Consider the following 18,734-nt stretch of genomic DNA (forward strand, 5'->3'; position numbering starts at 1 on the left):
TCCAAAGCGGCACTACACAGGACGTGTCCAATAACGATTTATTGTCTCATAAACGCAACAGTACGACGCGTTTCGGCGAAGCCTTTGTCAAGTACATGACCTGTGAGGAGGACTTCTTTGTGTGAAACATATCTATATATACATACACATATTTATGCAGCCTAAAAGATAAGTCTGGCTCAAACATGCCAATATTGCACTGTATTTTCCCATTTAAAATAAAACATATTTGCAACATTTCTATGACATAGAGAAATGTACTCTTAACTTGTTTGAACATAGCCATTTGTTTTCAAGGAAAAAGGCAAGGTAATAGCAGGCAGAGTAGCCCATAAGGCTGTATATAGAACTCTCATCAAAAACTGGTGCCATGCCTTTAAGACCTCCAAGACCTCCTGGCTCCCATGATGCCCCACAGGTGACAGTTAGGTCAGTTCTTTTTTCCGGCTCCTTCTTTGAGGATCCTGGAGCATTGAGCTTGTCAGTTACTGACTTTTTGTCTGATAGTCTGAAGTTAAAGTATGTTGGCGTCACTTAATGTCTTTTAGTACAAGCTGTACTATTCTAAACTTTTTATGACTTCTCTAGATATTTTTTTGTCAAAAATGCCAGCCCTGTTTTACAAGTGTCCTTCGTGTGGGAAGAAAATGACTAAATCAGATCAACAATCAGTCTGTATTGCGTTTACACACAGAACCACTTTCTTAGTGACAATTACATCTGCTCGCAGAGTGAGCAAGATTCAGGCACTATGTTATAAAGAACCTTATCTAATTTTCCATACTAACAGGGTGGTCCTGGGGACCCATCCCAGTTTCCACCCTAAGGTGATCTTGGATTTTCATATCAATCAGTCTATTACTCTCCCCATCTTTTTTACAGAATCCTACCCCCCTTGAGAAGGCGTTACATTGCCTTGACCTAAAAAGGTTTCTAACATTTAGCTTGGCTAAAACTAAGATCATGAGAAAGTCGTATCATCTCTTTGTGAATTATGGTGCGATGCACTCTGGTCTTCCTTCCTCTAAGCAGTCCATCTCCAGATGGATGGTGTCTTGTATCACTTTATCTCATCAGTTAGCTAACAAACAGCTCCTTGGTGGATGGAAGGCTCACTCCACTAAGGGCAAAGCCTCCACTACAGCCCTTCTCAGGAATGTACCCATTAAAGAGATCTGTAAAGCGGCTACATGGCGATTCGTACACACCGTTACCCGCCATTATTGCCTGGATTCTGATATTCAGGCAGATACCCAGTTTGGGCAAGCTTCCTTGAGGAATTTTTTTGGTTAACATGTTGTCCGGAGTGTGTTAGTTATACTGGTATTCGTCCAGGATTAAGCATGGGCGAATTTTGCGGATCTGGCGTTCGCGAATTTGTGTATTTGCGAACTCGCAATCCGCAAAATCCGCAAATTCTTGCGAATTTTTGGATTTTTATTTTTTTGTGTTCGCAAGGGTTTCTGCAAGTTCGCGAGGATTTTGTACCAGTTCGCAATTGCGAACTTACTTGTGGGCTCGCAACGGTCGTGACTATGTTGTTTCTACGTCTGGTTCATCATCACAGGTTCCCAGCACCCTCTGTTTCACCACTGCCACCCTCTGTTTCACCCATGCCACCCTCTGGTCCATCAATGCCACCCTCTGGTTCATCATCACTGTAGATTGTGGGGGGGAAAAGCAAGCACACCTACTCTGCTTCAACTGACATGAATTAATTTGGGGTTGATTTATTAATGTGTCACGGTTTTAAAATTCCAGTCTGGCACCTGCTTCCTTATCTGTAATTTGCTTTCTGTTGCAGTGCAAATTTTTTTTCCAGGACCTTTGTGGCCTACTTGTAGCTATTCTATGAGCCTGCTGTGAGGGTCAGAGCAGGGTCATAGAATTGTTGCAACTAGCAACTGAACTCTGGAGGGGCCCCAGTCAGGAAGCACTACAGGGAATGGTTACTATTACTAATGATGCGTTTGAACTTTTGCACCTGCTGAGTGCTTTCAGTTTTGCAAAACTCGTTTTTCTGCAAAACAGCAACTGTAATGCCCCAAACAAACATAGGCAACTGAACTCTGGAGGGGCCCCTCAGGAAGTACTACAGGGAATGGTTACTAATGATGAGTGAACATTTGCACCTGCTGAGTGCTTTCAGTTTTGCAAAACTCGTTTTTCTGCAGAACAGCAACTGTAATGCCCCAAACAAACTGACTTGTGAAAGTTGATTTCTAATCCAAAAGTGATCCAAAGAAAGTCAAAAGGCCTCAAATCCCAAAAAGTGCAGGCAAATGTCAACCTGAGGAGTTATTCTGATAAACATCATCATTTTCAGAAGGTCTATGCTGCTTGCTAGTGGATTTCTTGTGCAGAATTGCAAATTTTGTAATTTCATGAGTGCGAGATTGTTGCTGCCCGCCGCACCTACATGTTCGCAATTGCGAACTCTCGCGATGCGTCGCCAAACTCCGGCGGGATCCCGCAGCAAGATCCAAAATGGCGCAGCACTCGCAAAATATCGAGAAAAACAACTCGACAAACGCTGAATGACGGTAAGTGAACGCCGCACGCCGCAAAATTGTATCACCAAGAAAAAAAAATCCGCTGCGTGCGAATTTGCGGATTGTGTGGGAAATTCGCGAATCTCGCGGATTGCGAATTTACCGAAAATCCGCAAAATCCCCGAGCGGAACGGATTTTCCGCCCATGCTTATCCTGGATTCTGGGGATGGGCTTACTACTCTATTCCATTCTTATGACTATTAATGAGTATCCCCTGGAAGAGAAGGATACGTTACTTACCTGTAACCCTATTTCTCTTCCTTGGGAATACTCATCAAAGTCATAAGGAACTCACCCTCCTCCCCGGATGAATACCATGTTGTAACAACACTTTGTTTTCCTTATCAACACTAAACATTGTAACACGCCATTAAAAAAGACCTGACCTAACTGTCACTGGTGGGGCTATGATGGGAGCTTGGAGGTCTCAAAGGCACTCACCAGTATTTGATGAGTGTTCAATATGCAGCTTTCTAGGCTAACATGCTTGCTATTACCTTGCCTTTTTACTTGAAAATAAAAACTGTGTTCAAACAAGTAAATCATTTTTTAATTTTTTTATTTAAGGAGTTTTAGCGCTGCCCTGACCCGAGGGTATCGGAGCGCTTTACAACAGATTATAATCAAGGAGACCAAAAATAAGGCATAGGTATACAAATTAGTTCATAGCGTCCCGGCGCGTGATGCTACAAATGAGGTAAGGCAGTCCTGGCAGCCTCGCACCCTGTCATGAACAGAAACCTATTACAGGTAGGGGGTAAAAAGGGGGGGCGTAGGGGCACTTGGAGTAGGTAGATGATGGTGAGAAAGTGGCATGGTGCTACAGAAAGTCAGCAAGTGTCCAACAGCGAGGATTAACTGTTCGGTAAGGCGCGGTTGAGGTAGAGGTCTTTTAGGAGTTTTTTTTATTTTTACAAAGGACGGGATAGTCCTGATGTATGCTGGGATGGAATTCCAGATTTTGTGTGCGTATCCAGCGAAGGATCGTGTGGCAGTTTTTTGTTTATGTGTTTTCAAAGGGATGAGCAGTAGGGAGTTAGAGCTCCTGAGGTTCCTTGTCTAGCCAGCCTTATTGAGTTTGGAAGCCAGGTATTCCGGTTTCCCTGTGTGGAGGGCTTTGTGTCTGAGACAGGCAGTTCTGAAGCTGGCACGCATCTCTACTGGGAGCCATTTTAGTTCTTTGAGTGCAGGTGCAAAGTGGTCAAATTTCCTGACTCCGGTGACCATTGTGGCTGCTGCGTTTAGAGTAGTTTTGAGGGGGGCCAGGTGGGATTTCGCTGTACCAGTGAGGATAGCATTTCGATAATCAAGTCTGAATATCACCAGGGATTGGGTGGCTTGTTTGAGGTCTTTGGGTGGGATGAAGGGTTTTATTTTGTTGAGAAGCTTCAGATTGAGGAAGGCACTTTTAGCGGAGTACTTGATGTGTCTGTCCATGTCCAGTTTAGGGTCTAGGGTGATTCCTAAAGATTTTATGGCGTTGGGCGTGGTGAGATTACCGTTGAGAGCATCGATTGCTTTGATCCATTCCATGGTTTGGGGATTTTCTTCTTTGTAGGAGAGGAGGAGTATTTTGGTGTTGCCTTGGTTGAGTTTAAGGTGGTTTATGGCTAGCCAGTGTTGGACATCTATGAAAGTGTTGTTTAGTCTCTGAATATCTTCAAAGGAGGAGGTTTCCAGATAGATCTGGGTGTTTTAAGTATGGAGGTGAGGGTTTCCATATAAATGTTGAACAGTTGAGGGGAGAGCATTGATCCTTGTGGGACACCTCTCTTGACTGGGGTGTGACTCAGATGTGAAGGATTTGAGTTTTATTTTTTGGGAGCGGTTTTGTAAGAAGGAGGAGAACCATTGTTAATAGTACATTTCTCTATGTGATAAGAAATGTTGCAATATATGTTTTTATTTTAAATGAGAAAAACAATGCAATATTGGCATGTTTGAGCCAGACTGATTTAGGTTAACAATTATAATCAGATACATTCGACAATCGTTGTTGTAGGGCAAGACCACCTTGACCCTGTATTATTTCTTACTATGGTGCATAAGTAACTGGCCCCTACTATTTGTATATTTAAGAGAGAAAGAGTAGAAAGGAGAAGGCAGAGAGTTTAGTGTTAAAAACAAAATAGGAGTTTTAATCTCAGCTCTTTTCAATTCATTACTGGCAAATGTGGTATTTGAGTGTGGTTATATATATATATATATATATATATATATATATATATATATATATATATATATATAACCACACTCAAATACCATATATATTGCTACAGTGTAGCCCTGAAAGTTGACGCTGGCGCTCCCTTCATAAGCGGTGCGTCTTTTCCGGCAGGACCAAGCCGGTTCCAATTTCACCACAAAACAACTCTGCTGCCTCACGACAGTAGAGATTGTAAAATAAAGACGCACTCTGTCGTATATCCTGCCGTATATGCGTGCAAGCAGTCTCCTGTGTCTCTTAATAGGCCTCTCGTTTTGGTTTTCATGGAGAGTGAAATAACGGGCGTCTCCGTGCCCGTGGTAAAGAGGCCGCCCTGTAGGGTTGGTGGCTCCCTTTTTGGGGGCTTGTGTTGGGGTCTAATAATGGGAGCATGACCCACATGCTGCCGCTAAACCCATTTGGGAGAGGCCAACCGGCGAAAACAACGGTGTGTGTGCACTTTGAGTTATGAATCGTATTCACTAATCTGTATCTACATTCCCCCAAGCCTTTCCCCCCTGTGGGAGGCTTTGACTGCTTATCCACAGCTACCTCTGAGCGTCAAGTGCAGAAGGGGTACTTGTCCCAGTTGCTTATGATCTATAGTAGTATGGCCCTGGGACATCAGGTGTAAAAGGCCTCAGCCACATCGGTTGGGCCCGGCAGCCCCCTGTATGCCCCATGGTCCTCTAAAAGGAGTTGTGACACCATGTGTTTTTAACCACATCGCTGCTTGACAAATCCCTCTGCTGTGCTGGACAGAAATGAAAACGGGTGTGGTCATGACGAGCTCAGCTCGTCATGAGCACCCTAGAGGTATACCTCATGACGAGCTGAGCTTGTCATGAGCATTGAAGGGGTTAAGAGTTTCACTCACTTTCTTTTGATCGTCACACAATTCCAGCTTCTAATATATGTAGAAATTTTAAAATTTCAGTTAAATGTGTTTTCTTTCAGCCATATTATTTGCCATACTTTGTTTTGAACAGCTCCCCAGCAATGCGCCTCTCCCCCACCACCAAATTCATCAATGAGAAATCATCTATGACCTTTGAGATGCGGAAGAAGTTCTTCGAAGTTGCTGACGAGGCTGACCTCTGCCTGCGTAACAATATGGAGGCCATTGAGAGGTGGGTGCTACAGTGGGCTGGTATATGGTACACAGAAGTCATGACCAGTATTTTGTCACAGCTAATTAAATACTGTCTTTACTGTTCCTTATTCAGTTTGTGTGGCTGCCATTTCAATGTTAGAGTTACTGTTCCCATTTATGACTATTTGTTTGCTGCATTGGGGGCAGAAGTCTTCTGTCTGCCAAAATTCTTCCATGTACTGTAGTATACATTGTCCTTTCACATAGTGGAACTATTTAGATTTCAGTCGATGGGTTACTCTGTCACAAAGGGGACGGATCGTCCGCCGAAATATAAATCCCTTAATATCCTATAGGATTTATATTTCAGCGGACGGGATATCTTTCACCGTTGTGACGGAGTAACCCGTCCGCCACAATCTAAATCAGGCCCAGAATTCCTGTCAGGTATCCTTTTATGGTATATGTCTCTGGAATAGAAGAGTCCCCTTGTTTCTTTGCTGCTCAGTCATGTAAATCCAACACATGAAGTCTCTCTGAGAAAACAGAGTTCTGAATTGTCACATATTTTGTACACATTTTCAGGACTGGGTTTCTTCCGACATTCTGGAATATACTTCCCAGACAATATTGTGTGGAAAAACATAATACAATTGGGGCATCTGTTATGTTAATCCAAATCTACCAATAATTGATTTCTTTCTTAGGTAGTTGTGTACAGGGAGAAATACCAAATCTTAAAAATTTACTTTTTAGATTTAAATCTGTTTATTGGTTTACATAATTAATAAACCACCTACATCCAAAAGCCGATGGTTGTAGTAAAAAAAAGTGCGGGTAGGAACAAATAAAAAAAAAAAAAAACGGCAACCCCACACACCAACTAAATTCATTGAGTTCACCACCTAGAGATTCGGGCCCTCACCATCCACATGTGATCTAACTCATCTAAGTCTTCCACCCCCATGCCAGAAAGAGTCCAACCCAAAAACTCACGAATTTCCGACAGTACCATTCTATTATGGAGTGTCCGCTATATATACCTAGGCATTTGCTAATATGTCATAAGTCAGGGTATATGAAATGTACTTTTTTAGAATCCAGCATGGCACAATAGAATTTATGCCGAGTCCACAGATTCTTCAGTTTTCTAAACATTTTCAAATTCAGGTACTTTGCACAACTTCACCTATGTGACAAAGATTTAATCAAAAATGTTTTGCAGGAGAATTTTACCTGAATTTTATTTTCTAGAAATTAGTTTTGTAGGATTTATAGAATACGAAATCCTACTCTGTTACCCCCCTATAATTTAAAGTAGGCCAACTTTGTGCAGATGGCAAATACTTAAATTTTCCTTTTTTTAAATATGCCTGAGCTCAATTGAACAGTATATTAAATATGTGGATTATTCCATGGAGACAAGCTCATCACTTTGGGAAGAGAGGATATAAAAATATATGGAATCAGGCTAAAAAGTCCCTCTGCCAGTGGGATGGAAAACATAATAAAAGGTCTGTATCCTGCCATGTATTTCTGTAAATGGTACCAGCATCCGATAAACATAGTCTACAGACTAATGAAGTAGACTATCAGAAAGTAGCAAGGAATCGCACAATTTATGTTGCTGAAGTAACCTGCAAGAGCAGGAGGCTAGGAAAAGCTTAACCTCTTCCATGCTCATGACTGCTCCCGGCCGTCATGAGTCACGGTGGGCGTGTGCTGATGACGGCCGGGAGCCGCCATGACCACGCCTGCGATAGGAATGTTCAGCACTGCGGCGAAATTCGCGCCGCAGCGATGAAGTTAAATGATGTAATGAATATGATACAAATGGTAGGTGGTAGTCGGAAGAAGACCCTAGTAACATATGCCTTCAAGAAAGTTTGAATAGGATTTAATATTTTGTAGTTCGTAACAAATAGCAGTTTTCTTAGGTTATCTCCTGTAAAATATGCAAGATAGACATTAAATTTATAGATGTCCAATATATTTGTATCTTATTGTATATGGTATGAGGTCTCTCTTACATTATTTTCCAGGTTAGTATAATCCTTTGTTTGTGTAAAGTTATCTCTAGGTTTTGCTGGGATTATTAGAGACCTTCTCACCCTTGCAGCAGTGCCTTTAGAAGTCTACCATGAACCCATAAAATACAGTTTGCTAAAATGATTTTTGTGACTCTTTCTGAATCTCAAATAGGAGAGACATAAAAGGGGTATTGCCTTCGTATTTGTGATTCAGAAAGGTATGTATCAGAAGGTTTGTGACTGCAGTTGTGGATGCAAATCATTTATCAATTAGCAACCCCCAGGTTGAGGTGGTAACTGATTCACAAAGCAAAAGTTGTCACCATGGGACAGCTTCTCCTTCGGGGATCATGGCAGCAACCTCTTACAGAGTAGGCAGTGGTCTGGGGGTCTTAAAAGCAGGGGACCAAAAAGCAGTACTTGTCCTTTTAATTGAAAAAGAGTTCTTTAAAAAAAAGTTTCCTATTTACCTCATTTGCGGCCTCAATCCTCTGATTTGCAGACAATCACAAGCAGTCAAGTTTGCAACTTGCTTAATTAATATTAATTGGGCAGGTCGTTTTGCAACCCCCTGTGTATTTAAAATGTGAAATGTGACCTATTATTACATAGGTGGTAGTACTAATTGAACAGTCCTGGTTTATGACTAGGATTAGTACATCTGGGAGCAAAGGTCATACCAAGCAGCCTGCAGATCTGTTAAAATATGTAGTAAAGGGAAGGGCAGGGAATGCTTCTTAACCCCTCATGTTGCATTCATGACTCCTGAGCCCTGTTACATGATCTGTGATCACTTTGTTCTACACGGTTTCACAATAAAGAGAAGCTTCTGCTCATGTCTCTTGCTGCTCAGTATCTTGATATGTACCTAAGTTTTCAAACTCTAACAACCGCACCCACTAAACTCTTTTTCTGAACACCAAATTTACACCTTAAAAGACTTTCAAAAATGCACAAACTGTAACATTTACGTACACTTTTCACATTGTGTCTACTAATCAATGCTAATATTTATTGGATGATTGTAACTAATTAAATGGTGTCTAATTTCTGTCACTGTTTTCAAGTGGTAACTGAAAGAATATATTTAGTTAGGGACGTGTCAAGTACTGTAAATATCACAACTGCTGTAATGGGTATGAGGAAAGTTTAAATTAGTAAATATGTTACTACAAAACCTCAGTCTTTTTAACCAAACATTGTTATTTTGTTTTAAGGAGGCGGGAAGAATTTAGCAACCAGAAGTTTCATGCACTGGAGAACATTACCTTCTTCCATCATGACATGGAGAAGTTAAGAAAGCCGTTCCACCATATCAGGGAGGATAAGGATTATGCCAATACTGAGAACTGGTAGGGCTTTACCAAACAGTATTGATTAAATGCCTGCTTGTTTTACTTCCTATTTTGGGCAGACGGAGGACCCTTGGTAGGATGAAATCCTTTTTAGGTCGGGCAACAGGCTGCTTTCGTTTGTGCTTGACCATTTGTTCCCAGTGGTCATATCATGAACAGCTTTGATGACCCCGCGATTGATGCGGGCAGGAAGCACGCCCATGCAGCAGTGTCCTCACTACTAGGCTGATTCAGAACTAACCCTTCTAATTGATTTAGGGCATATGTATCAACATTCCATTTTGCGATTCCTAAATAGCGATTTTTAAGAAATCGCTATGTAGAAATCGCAAAATGGTATGTATGTAGAAAATCGCTTCTTTTTAGCGATTCCTTAAAATTCCATAATTGCGATTAGCAAATTGCTAATCGCAATTAAGGAATAATTTCCCATTCATGTCTATGGGCCAGGAGGCCCATAGGAATGAAGGGGAAATTGCGAATCGCAATTTGCTAATCGCAAATTTTGAATATCTTCAAGGGTGCAGGGGTGTCTCAAGAACACCCTGCTGCACCCCTGAAAATGACATGTGTGCGCATATGGCGCACATGCATGTCCTAAGGGCATGTATGAGCGTCACATGGCACCTTTTGATTTAAAAAAAATTTTTTTTTAAAGGAATTCGCAAGTTACCACCAACTAGAAGTTGGTGGTAATTTGCGATTCCTTAATGGCATTTTGGAAAGTTTTTCTCCTTGATACATTGCATTTAAGGAATCGCAAAATTTGCAATTCCTTCAATGCAATTGCAAAATAAGGAATGGCAAATTTAGCGATTCCTTATTTTGCACCAAAAATGTTTCATACATACCATTTAGCGAAAATGGGTTCGCAAACGCCGGAATTCTGCAAATTTCGGCGTTTGCGAACCCATTTTGCCTTGATACATATGGCCCATAGTGACTGCGCATGCGGAGCCATCTCTACCAACCCCTTGCAGGTTTGACCGCACAAGGTCCAGGCGCTTAATCTGCCCCCAGCCCGTGCGTATCCAAGCTACTCTCTTCTGGATATTAGGCAAATGTACCCAGGCCTGCTAATGTAAATGTCCTGATGATGATCGTAATATGTTTTGTAAGGATCAAAACACTGTCGACCTAATGCACACCATAGTTCTCAACTAAATATCGCTCATGTGTAATGGTGTCCCACTATATTTTGTTTGTAACATCAGTATGTGCTACATACAAACAACTTACTCTACCTGAGCCTTTTCTGTTACATGTTGTTCGTCCTATTTTGCTGAGTTGGATGCAGGCTTGTATCCCACTTCAAATGCCCTTTGTTCATTTTTTCGAAACGAATTGAATATTAAAGTATCTGTCCAGCTGGACAGCTTCACATATAGTACAGATTGAGTCTATATTACTTGTTTGTTTAATCTTCTGTTTAGGGACCATTGTATTTGAAACTCAGTGCAGAGTTAAGCACCTGTGTTTATACACATGCAGTGTGTAAAGTGAATTCATTTATTCAGATAGTTATGTGAATTAATGTTTTATTTTCAGACAGTACAGCTCGGAAGCAGTAGGAAATGTTTGCCCCTTTCTGTTTCCGAGCTCTACTTTCGGAAAAATTGAGCATTAACTTAAAACAAAATCTCACTACCACCACCATTAGCACGCATTGGCAAAACTCAAAATTCTTTTTTTATTATCTGCTATTGTTTGGAAATAAATGTCTCCTTACTTATGTTTTCATCTGTTCTCGTGTTAAAGCCCGAATTATTGTTTTTTCTGATCCGTAATTGGTTAATTAATTTCCCCCCTGTAGGCGACAAACCCAAAACGCTTGTATTTTCTTTAGCATCAGGAGAAGCTTGTTTAGATTAATATGAATAGCCTTGAATTATGCTAGGTGTTTGTGTGCTGTTACAGCCATGTTTTCTTGCTTCCACTAAAAACTGTGAGCCAGAAGACCCCATCTCCGATCCAAGACAAGAACAACTTCCCGTACTTGAGGTGATCCCTCTGTGCTTCTGCCCTGAGTGGTCGCTCCCCTGCCTCTCCACCGTGAAACGGTATCGTTGAACTGCGCTGCTTTGAGCGACTGTACCATACTTAGAACTGCCAATTAATTGTATTGACCTCGCTTGCTTGCCGGTATCGTTGAACTGAGCTGCATTAATTAACTGTGCCATATTTCGATCTGCGTATTAACTGTATTGACTGCACCTCGCTTGCTTGCACCATTGTTGTCTTGCCATAGAGTTAACTGCGCGATACCCCCCGGCGCCCTGCTCGACTCCCCCCTCCATTTTGTATCTGTTGTTGTTGTGCTCTGTGTTGACCTGAGCCCGCCCCGCCTCCCAGCTGAGCCGCCCTCCCACTATCTATTTACAGCGCTCCCTGTACCAGAAGCGCTGTGATCCCTCTGTGCTTCTGCCCTGAGTGGTCGCTCCCCTGCCTCACCACCGTGAAGCGGTATCGTTGAACTGCGCTGCTTTGAGCAACTGTACCATACTTAGAACTGCCAATTAATTGTATTGACCTCGCTTGCTTGCCGGTATCGTCGAACTGAGCTGCATTAATTAACTGTGCCATATTTCGATCTGCGTATTAACTGTATTGACTGCACCTCGCTTGCTTGCACCATTGTTGTCTTGCCATAGAGTTAACTGTGCGATACCCCCCGGCGCCCTGCTCGACTCTCCCCTCCATTTTGTATCTGTTGTTGTTGTGCTCCGTGTTGACCTGAGCCCGCCCCGCCTCCCAGCTGAGCCGCCCTCCCACTATCTATTTACAGCGCTCCCTGTACCAGAAGCGCTGTGATCCCTCTGTGCTTCTGCCCTGAGTGGTCGCTCCCCTGCCTCTCCATCGTGAAGCGGTATTGTTGAACTGCGCTGCTTTGAGCGACTGTACTATACTTAGAACTGCCAATTAATTGTATTGACCTCGCTTGCTTGCCGGTATCGTTGAACTGAGCTGCATTAATTAACTGTGCCATATTTCGATCTGCGTATTAACTGTATTGACTGCACCTCGCTTGCTTGCACCATTGTTGTCTTGCCATAGAGTTAACTGCGCGATACCCCCCGGCGCCCTGCTCGACTCCCCCCTCCATTTTGTATCCGTTGTTGTTGTGCTCCGTGTTGACCTGAGCCCGCCCCGCCTCCCAGCTGAGCCGCTCTCGCCCCTCCCCCATCCCACCATCCATATATGACAGCAGCCCAAGCGTGCAGCGTTCACGCGCAGCGACAGCGCCCAATCCGCGCCGAAGGTGCGCCAAAGGTAAGGCCGTCTACGCCCGTCTACGCCCGTCTAGGCCCGTCTACGCCCGTCTACGCCCCTCCCGCCTGGACCGCGCCCAGCGCCATACCCCCTGGCCCTCGCGCTGCCCAGCCCTCCCGCATTACCTACGATGCCGCCTGCCTCCTAGCCCTTAACCCCGGTCGCGCCCCCAACTGCGTCCAAGCCGCTCCTGGACACACCCATGGACCTTTCTCTTGCCACTCCTGCAAATTCAGCGGCACCAACAACATCTCCGCTACGACCACACCACAGATTCCCGACCCCAACCACCTACAATGCATCCTTCTCAACACCCGATCGGTCCACAGGCACGCCATTGACCTATGGAATCTACTAGACACCATCTCTCCAGACGTCGCCTTCCTAACAGAAACATGGATGAACGCTTCCTCCGCCCCAGACATCACCATTGCCATCCCTGAAGATTATAAGATCACACGCAAGGACCGTACCGGCCACACAGGAGGAGGAATCGCTATCGTCCATAAAAAATCAATCCACATCTCTACCAGCTCTGACGTCAACCTCGCCAACTCCGAACACCTTCACTTCCAGATCCACATCGACCCCAAGACCACACTCAGAGGCACCCTCCTCTACAGACCACCAGGACCCAGTGCAAAATTCAGTGAAGACATCACGGACTTCATCACTCCACACGCGCTCCCCTCCAAAGATTACATCCTTCTGGGAGACCTCAACTTTCACCTTGAAAAGCACAACGACCGCAACACCATCACCCTCTTAGACAACCTCGCCAACCTCGGACTTAAACAACTGGTCACTTCCCCCACCCACATCGCAGGTCACACACTCGACCCCATCTTCACCTCCAGCAATCATGTCTCCTTCAGCCACACTACAGATCTCCTCTGGACTGACCACAGCTGCGTTCACTTCACCTACAACAAGCCGAAACCCACCAACCACCTCCAACCAACTCTGCAAAGAAACTGGAACAAAATCACCATCGACCAGATCTCCTCATCGCTCCTTCTAAACACCCCAGCCCACTCTTCTAACCCAGACCAAGCCGCCGCCAACCTCACCCTATGGTTATCCAACACCGCCGACATCCTAGCACCACTGAAAAAACGTCAAAGCAAACCTGGCAGCAAGAAGGCCTCATGGTTCAACGATGATCTTAAGAAGTCCAAGAAACTCTGCCGCTCCCTTGAGAAGGCCTGGAAAAAAGACCCAACCACTAGCACCAAGGACGCCTTCAAAAACGCCACCCGCACACACCACCAACTAATCCGAAAGGCCAAGAAAACAGCATTCAAGGATCGACTAGACAACAACGCCCACAACAGCAAGGAACTTTTCAACATCGTCAAGGAATTTACCAACCCCTCGGCCAACTCCAACGACATCACCCCCTCTCAAACACTCTGCGACTCCCTGGCTTTATTCTTCCACAACAAAATTGCAGACATCCACAACAGCATCGACAACCAACCCGGAGATCAACCCACCCAACCATATGCTGAACATTCTCCCCCCTTGAACACCCTCAACGACTGGAACCCAATCTCCACTGAGGACACCATCTGCCTGATGAACTCCATCCACTCAGGATCCCCCACAGACCCATGTCCTCACCACATCTTCAACAAAGCAGACTCCGTCATAGCACCGCACCTCCGAGACGTCATCAACTGCTCCTTCAACTCCGCCACCTTCCCGGAAAGCTGGAAACACGCTGAACTCACCGCCCTTCTGAAAAAACCCACAGCGGACCCCACCGAACTCAAAAATTACCGCCCCATATCGCTCCTTCCTTTCCCGGCCAAAGTCATCGAGAAAGCTGTCAACAACCAACTCGCCGCTTTCCTCGAAGCCAACAAATCCCTCGACTCCTCACAATCTGGCTTCCGAGCAAAACACAGCACTGAGACCGCCCTCATCGCAGCAACAGACGACATTCGAACTCTACTGGACAATGGAGACACAGTCGCCCTCATCCTCCTCGACCTCTCTGCAGCCTTCGACACAGTCTGCCACAGCACCCTTTTACAACGCCTCAGAAACATCGGAATACAAGGAAAAGCACTTGAATGGATCACCTCGTTCCTCACCGGAAGAACCCAGAGAGTCCGCCTTCCACCATTCAAGTCCGAGGCCACTGAAGTCATCTGTGGCGTACCACAAGGATCCTCACTCAGTCCCACCCTCTTCAACGTATACATGAGCCCCCTTGCGGCCATCGCTCGCCAACACAATCTCAACATCATCTCCTACGCGGATGACACTCAACTGATCCTTTCTCTCACCAATGACCCCAGCACCGCCAAAACCAACCTACACGAAGGAATGAAAGAAGTTGCCGAATGGATGAAACACAGCCGTCTGAAACTGAACTCAGATAAAACAGAAGTCCTCATCTTAGGTACATCCCCCTCTGCATGGGACGACTCTTGGTGGCCGGAAGCCCTCGGAAAAGCACCCATCCAGACAGACCACGCACGGAACCTAGGCGTTATCCTGGATTCTTCACTTTCAATGAACAGACAAGTCAGCGCCGTATCCTCATCCTGCTTCAACATTCTTCGCATGCTCAAAAAAACATTTCGCTGGATCCCCACCGAAACCAGAAAAACAGTCACCCATGCTCTGGTCACGAGCCGACTGGACTACGGAAACACCCTCTACGCAGGTACTACCGCTAAAATCCAGAAGAAACTCCAACGAATCCAAAACGCCTCAGCCAGGATCATATTAGACATCCCGCGTAACGAACACATCTCTGGCCACCTGAAAGACCTCCACTGGCTACCCGTCAATAAGAGGATCACTTTCCGACTGCTAACCCACGCACACAAATCACTCTACGACATCGGACCAGAATGCCTCAACTCACGACTGTCCTTCTACACCCCCTCCCGCCAACTACGTTCTTCCAGCCAAGCCCTCGCCACTGTACCCCGCATCAACAAGACCACCATGGGAGGAAGATCCTTCTCATACCTGGCAGCTAAAACATGGAACTCACTCCCCACTTACCTTCGCCTTACCCAGAACCACCTAGCATTCAGAAAGCAACTTAAAACGTGGATATTTGACAAGTAATCCTCCTCCCCTCCCTAAGCGCCTTGAGACCCTCTGGGTATGTAGTGCACTATATAAATTCTTTGACTTGACTTGACTTGACTACTTGAGACGAGAACTTTTAACTGTCGTCTGCTATCATTCTACTGAGCTCATCCATGCACCAGCTTGCTGGTCAAAACCACTTGTCTTGTGATCTATTGTAGAATCATCTACATTAGGGTGTAAATGGGTGCTCCCTCTCACCCTTGGGAACTGCACTCCATAGATATTGGGGCGACACCTGCCCCATTTTTCCTGTGACTCCCAGCACCTTTTCTAATGCATATGTGTTCAAACTTCACAAACACCTACAGTTTCAAAGTTCCTAACTTCTCATTTAATATGCTCCTTTGATTCACTGCACCAACTGATGCAATTAAATTGAAGTTTCTGTGTGGTTCTGTCAACACCATGGGCCGATACACAAGCTACATTTTGTAGTTTATACGTTACCCATTCTGCTGGGAGAAGAAGCTGAAGGCACGCCGTATCCTGCGCAAACTTTGTGACCAGGAGCTGAGTGGGGGGGTAGAGGGAGGGTGGGGGGGGGGCATGGGCATCCGCAGAAATTTTTTCAGGGGAGTGCATCACTTTAACATCCATCCTCTGCGCGGCACAATCTCAATACATAGCTGCCAAGTTTTGAGATTGGTTATGTGTGACATTTCACATTTGCCATGATTTTATGTGTGTCACTTCAATGAGTTTGAGTGACACTTTATTGTATGTGGAGTTGTATCATGGAGTATAAAGATATTATTTGTAACAATAATGCCCTTTTCTAAATCGCAATCTTCTAGAAGAGCTTTGAAAGCCGCAGCAACATTAGACCCACATGAAGCTTACATTGGCATGTCATAACTTCAGGACGCAATGACTTGGATCCTATAGACCATTGACAGGCAGAGCAAAGCTGCAGCAGGGAGCCTGTCACCAGTACTCTGTCAACCCCTGTGCTCTTTACTCCTGCATCTGAGTCTGCTAAAAGTCAGACAGAGGTGGGGAGTACAGTGAAAGTTTAGAGCAGCAATGCTAAACAGCTGGGTTATTGGCACTACAGACCGAGAAAAAACACAGCATAAAATGAAGATTCCAATTGTGATATTTCCTCCACCATGCTTTCGTTCTGGTGAAAGTAATTCCAGCTGTGAATTATTTTCTAGATTTCTCCATTTTCATCTATTCCTAAAACAATCCCTGAACTAGTCAATCGCTAGACAAAGCTCCAGAGGCTCGGACCACACTTTTGTTTTACAGAATAGAACATTCGTAGCAGACTCCTCTGTCTTTCCTACTTGCTTCCTCATCCTTCTCGTCCATTAATTCACATTCTCTTTCATCTAAATTGCTTGTCCTTTTCCTTTTCTCTTTATGTATGTTTTTTCTCTTACCTTCATCTTCTCCCTCTCTTCTTTTACCCTTTTCCCCCTTATCTTCATCTCCCTCTCGCTTTAATATCTCAACTTCTCTATCTTGCCCTTCCAAACTCCTCAGGCTTTCATGTGAGTGGTAACTGAGCGAGATCCAAGAAACGTAAAAGGCGGCATTGAAAAGAGCCTCAGGGAACGGTCTTGTGTATAAACATTAGTGGCAGGAAGAAAGAAAGGGGTCTCAGGAGGTGCAGGCGCGGGTACTGTCAGCAGCACCCGGTTTAGAATCCACTACCTTTTACTGCGAGTGGCACTGTGCTCAAATGGGCTCGTGCAGCAAATACCTTTAGTCACATTGTTAAAAAAACCCAATTTCTCCACGTCACCCCCAGTACGCCCGCACCGGACAGACCGGCGAGCCAGGAGGGTGGCAAGTGCCCCTCCTTGCCCTCCCCTGCGGACGCCCATGGGTGGGGGTGCACAAGAGGGCACAAGGTGGCAAAGGAAGACAGAACATGCTGAAGCACAGGAAGTTGAAACACTACCAAGTGGTCCTGCGGAGGTGCTGGACAAAGAATACTACAAAATAAATGTGCACCTAAAAGGTTTCACAGTGTACAGCTTGGAGTTCAAGGTCTACACATTGTGTGGGGAACAAAACTAAATAATTGGGGAGGAGAAGATGGAAAACTTTTTCAGAAGTTCCATCAATACAAAAATAATAGTGGCCTTTTGGCACAGCAATTGTTAAAAAAGGTACAAATATATAAAAAATGAAAACAAACAAAATCAAACCATTCCTGCCCCCCATAAAACCTGATCTTCTCTTAACCACCAACAAACATCAAAGACTATGGCCCACATGCATCAAGCACTTTTGCATTCGCAAACGGTGCGATTCCTTAAAATCGGCCGTTTGCGAATGCAAAAGTGCTTTTTCAGATGCATCATCATTTCTGAATGGAATTCGCTGATTTTGCGACTTTCCAGAATGCGAATGCATTTAAGGAATCGCAAATTTGCGATTCCTTAAATGCAATGCATCATTCAGAAATGAAATTGCGAGAACAAGGTTTGGAAGTGCAAATTACCACGAGGTTGAACCTCGTGGTAAATTGCGAAAAATGTTTAAAATGTACTAATTTACATTTTAAACGATGTCATGTTACAGACACACATGTCCTTAGGACATGTGTGTGTGAAACATCCATTTCAAATTACATTTCGGGGGTGCAGGGGGGGGTCCTTTGGACCCCCCCCTGCACCCATGAAATTTTCTAAGTGCCATTCGCAATTTCCATTGATTCCTATGGGCCTTTTGGCCCATAGGAATCAATGGGAATTGCGAATTCGCAATTTTGAAGTCACAAAATATTTGCGAGTCGGTAAAAATTGCGAATTTTACCGAATCGGAAATATTTTGCACTTTCCATGATGCATCCCGTTTTGCGAATCCATATTTGCGATTCGGTAAAATTCGCAAATTTGGAAACGCAAAACGGGAGTTTGATGCATGAGCCCCAAAGTCTTAGCCTTGTACAGCCGTATTTTGCATGTAGCATATGAAAATACATTACGAAAAAACAAAGTTCAACGTAAAGTTATGGTCATTTTTATTATACCTTTTCTTTTTAATTATTTTTATTTTGTAACAACACAGCAGTTAGGACATTTCTGCATAGGATTGGTACATCAGGTATATAAACACAATAGCAGGCATATCGCAATTACATTCAATTTGAAATC

General features: G+C 44.3%; 1 protein-coding gene across 1 annotated transcript in view; it reads left to right on the forward strand.

The window, feature by feature from the left end:
- The window catches only part of CCDC60 (coiled-coil domain containing 60), a 652,013-nt gene that overhangs the window by 612,334 nt on the left and 20,945 nt on the right, over window positions 1–18,734 (forward strand). The window contains exons 11-12 of the mRNA XM_086943297.1: window positions 5,749–5,889; window positions 9,100–9,234. Of these exons, the coding sequence (XP_086799423.1) occupies window positions 5,749–5,889; window positions 9,100–9,234 (276 nt within the window). The remainder of the gene's footprint in view (window positions 1–5,748; window positions 5,890–9,099; window positions 9,235–18,734) is intronic.

The sequence above is a fragment of the Lissotriton vulgaris genome, chromosome 11, assembly GCF_964263255.1.
Source record: "Lissotriton vulgaris chromosome 11, aLisVul1.2, whole genome shotgun sequence".
Lineage (NCBI taxonomy): Eukaryota > Metazoa > Chordata > Amphibia > Caudata > Salamandridae > Lissotriton > Lissotriton vulgaris.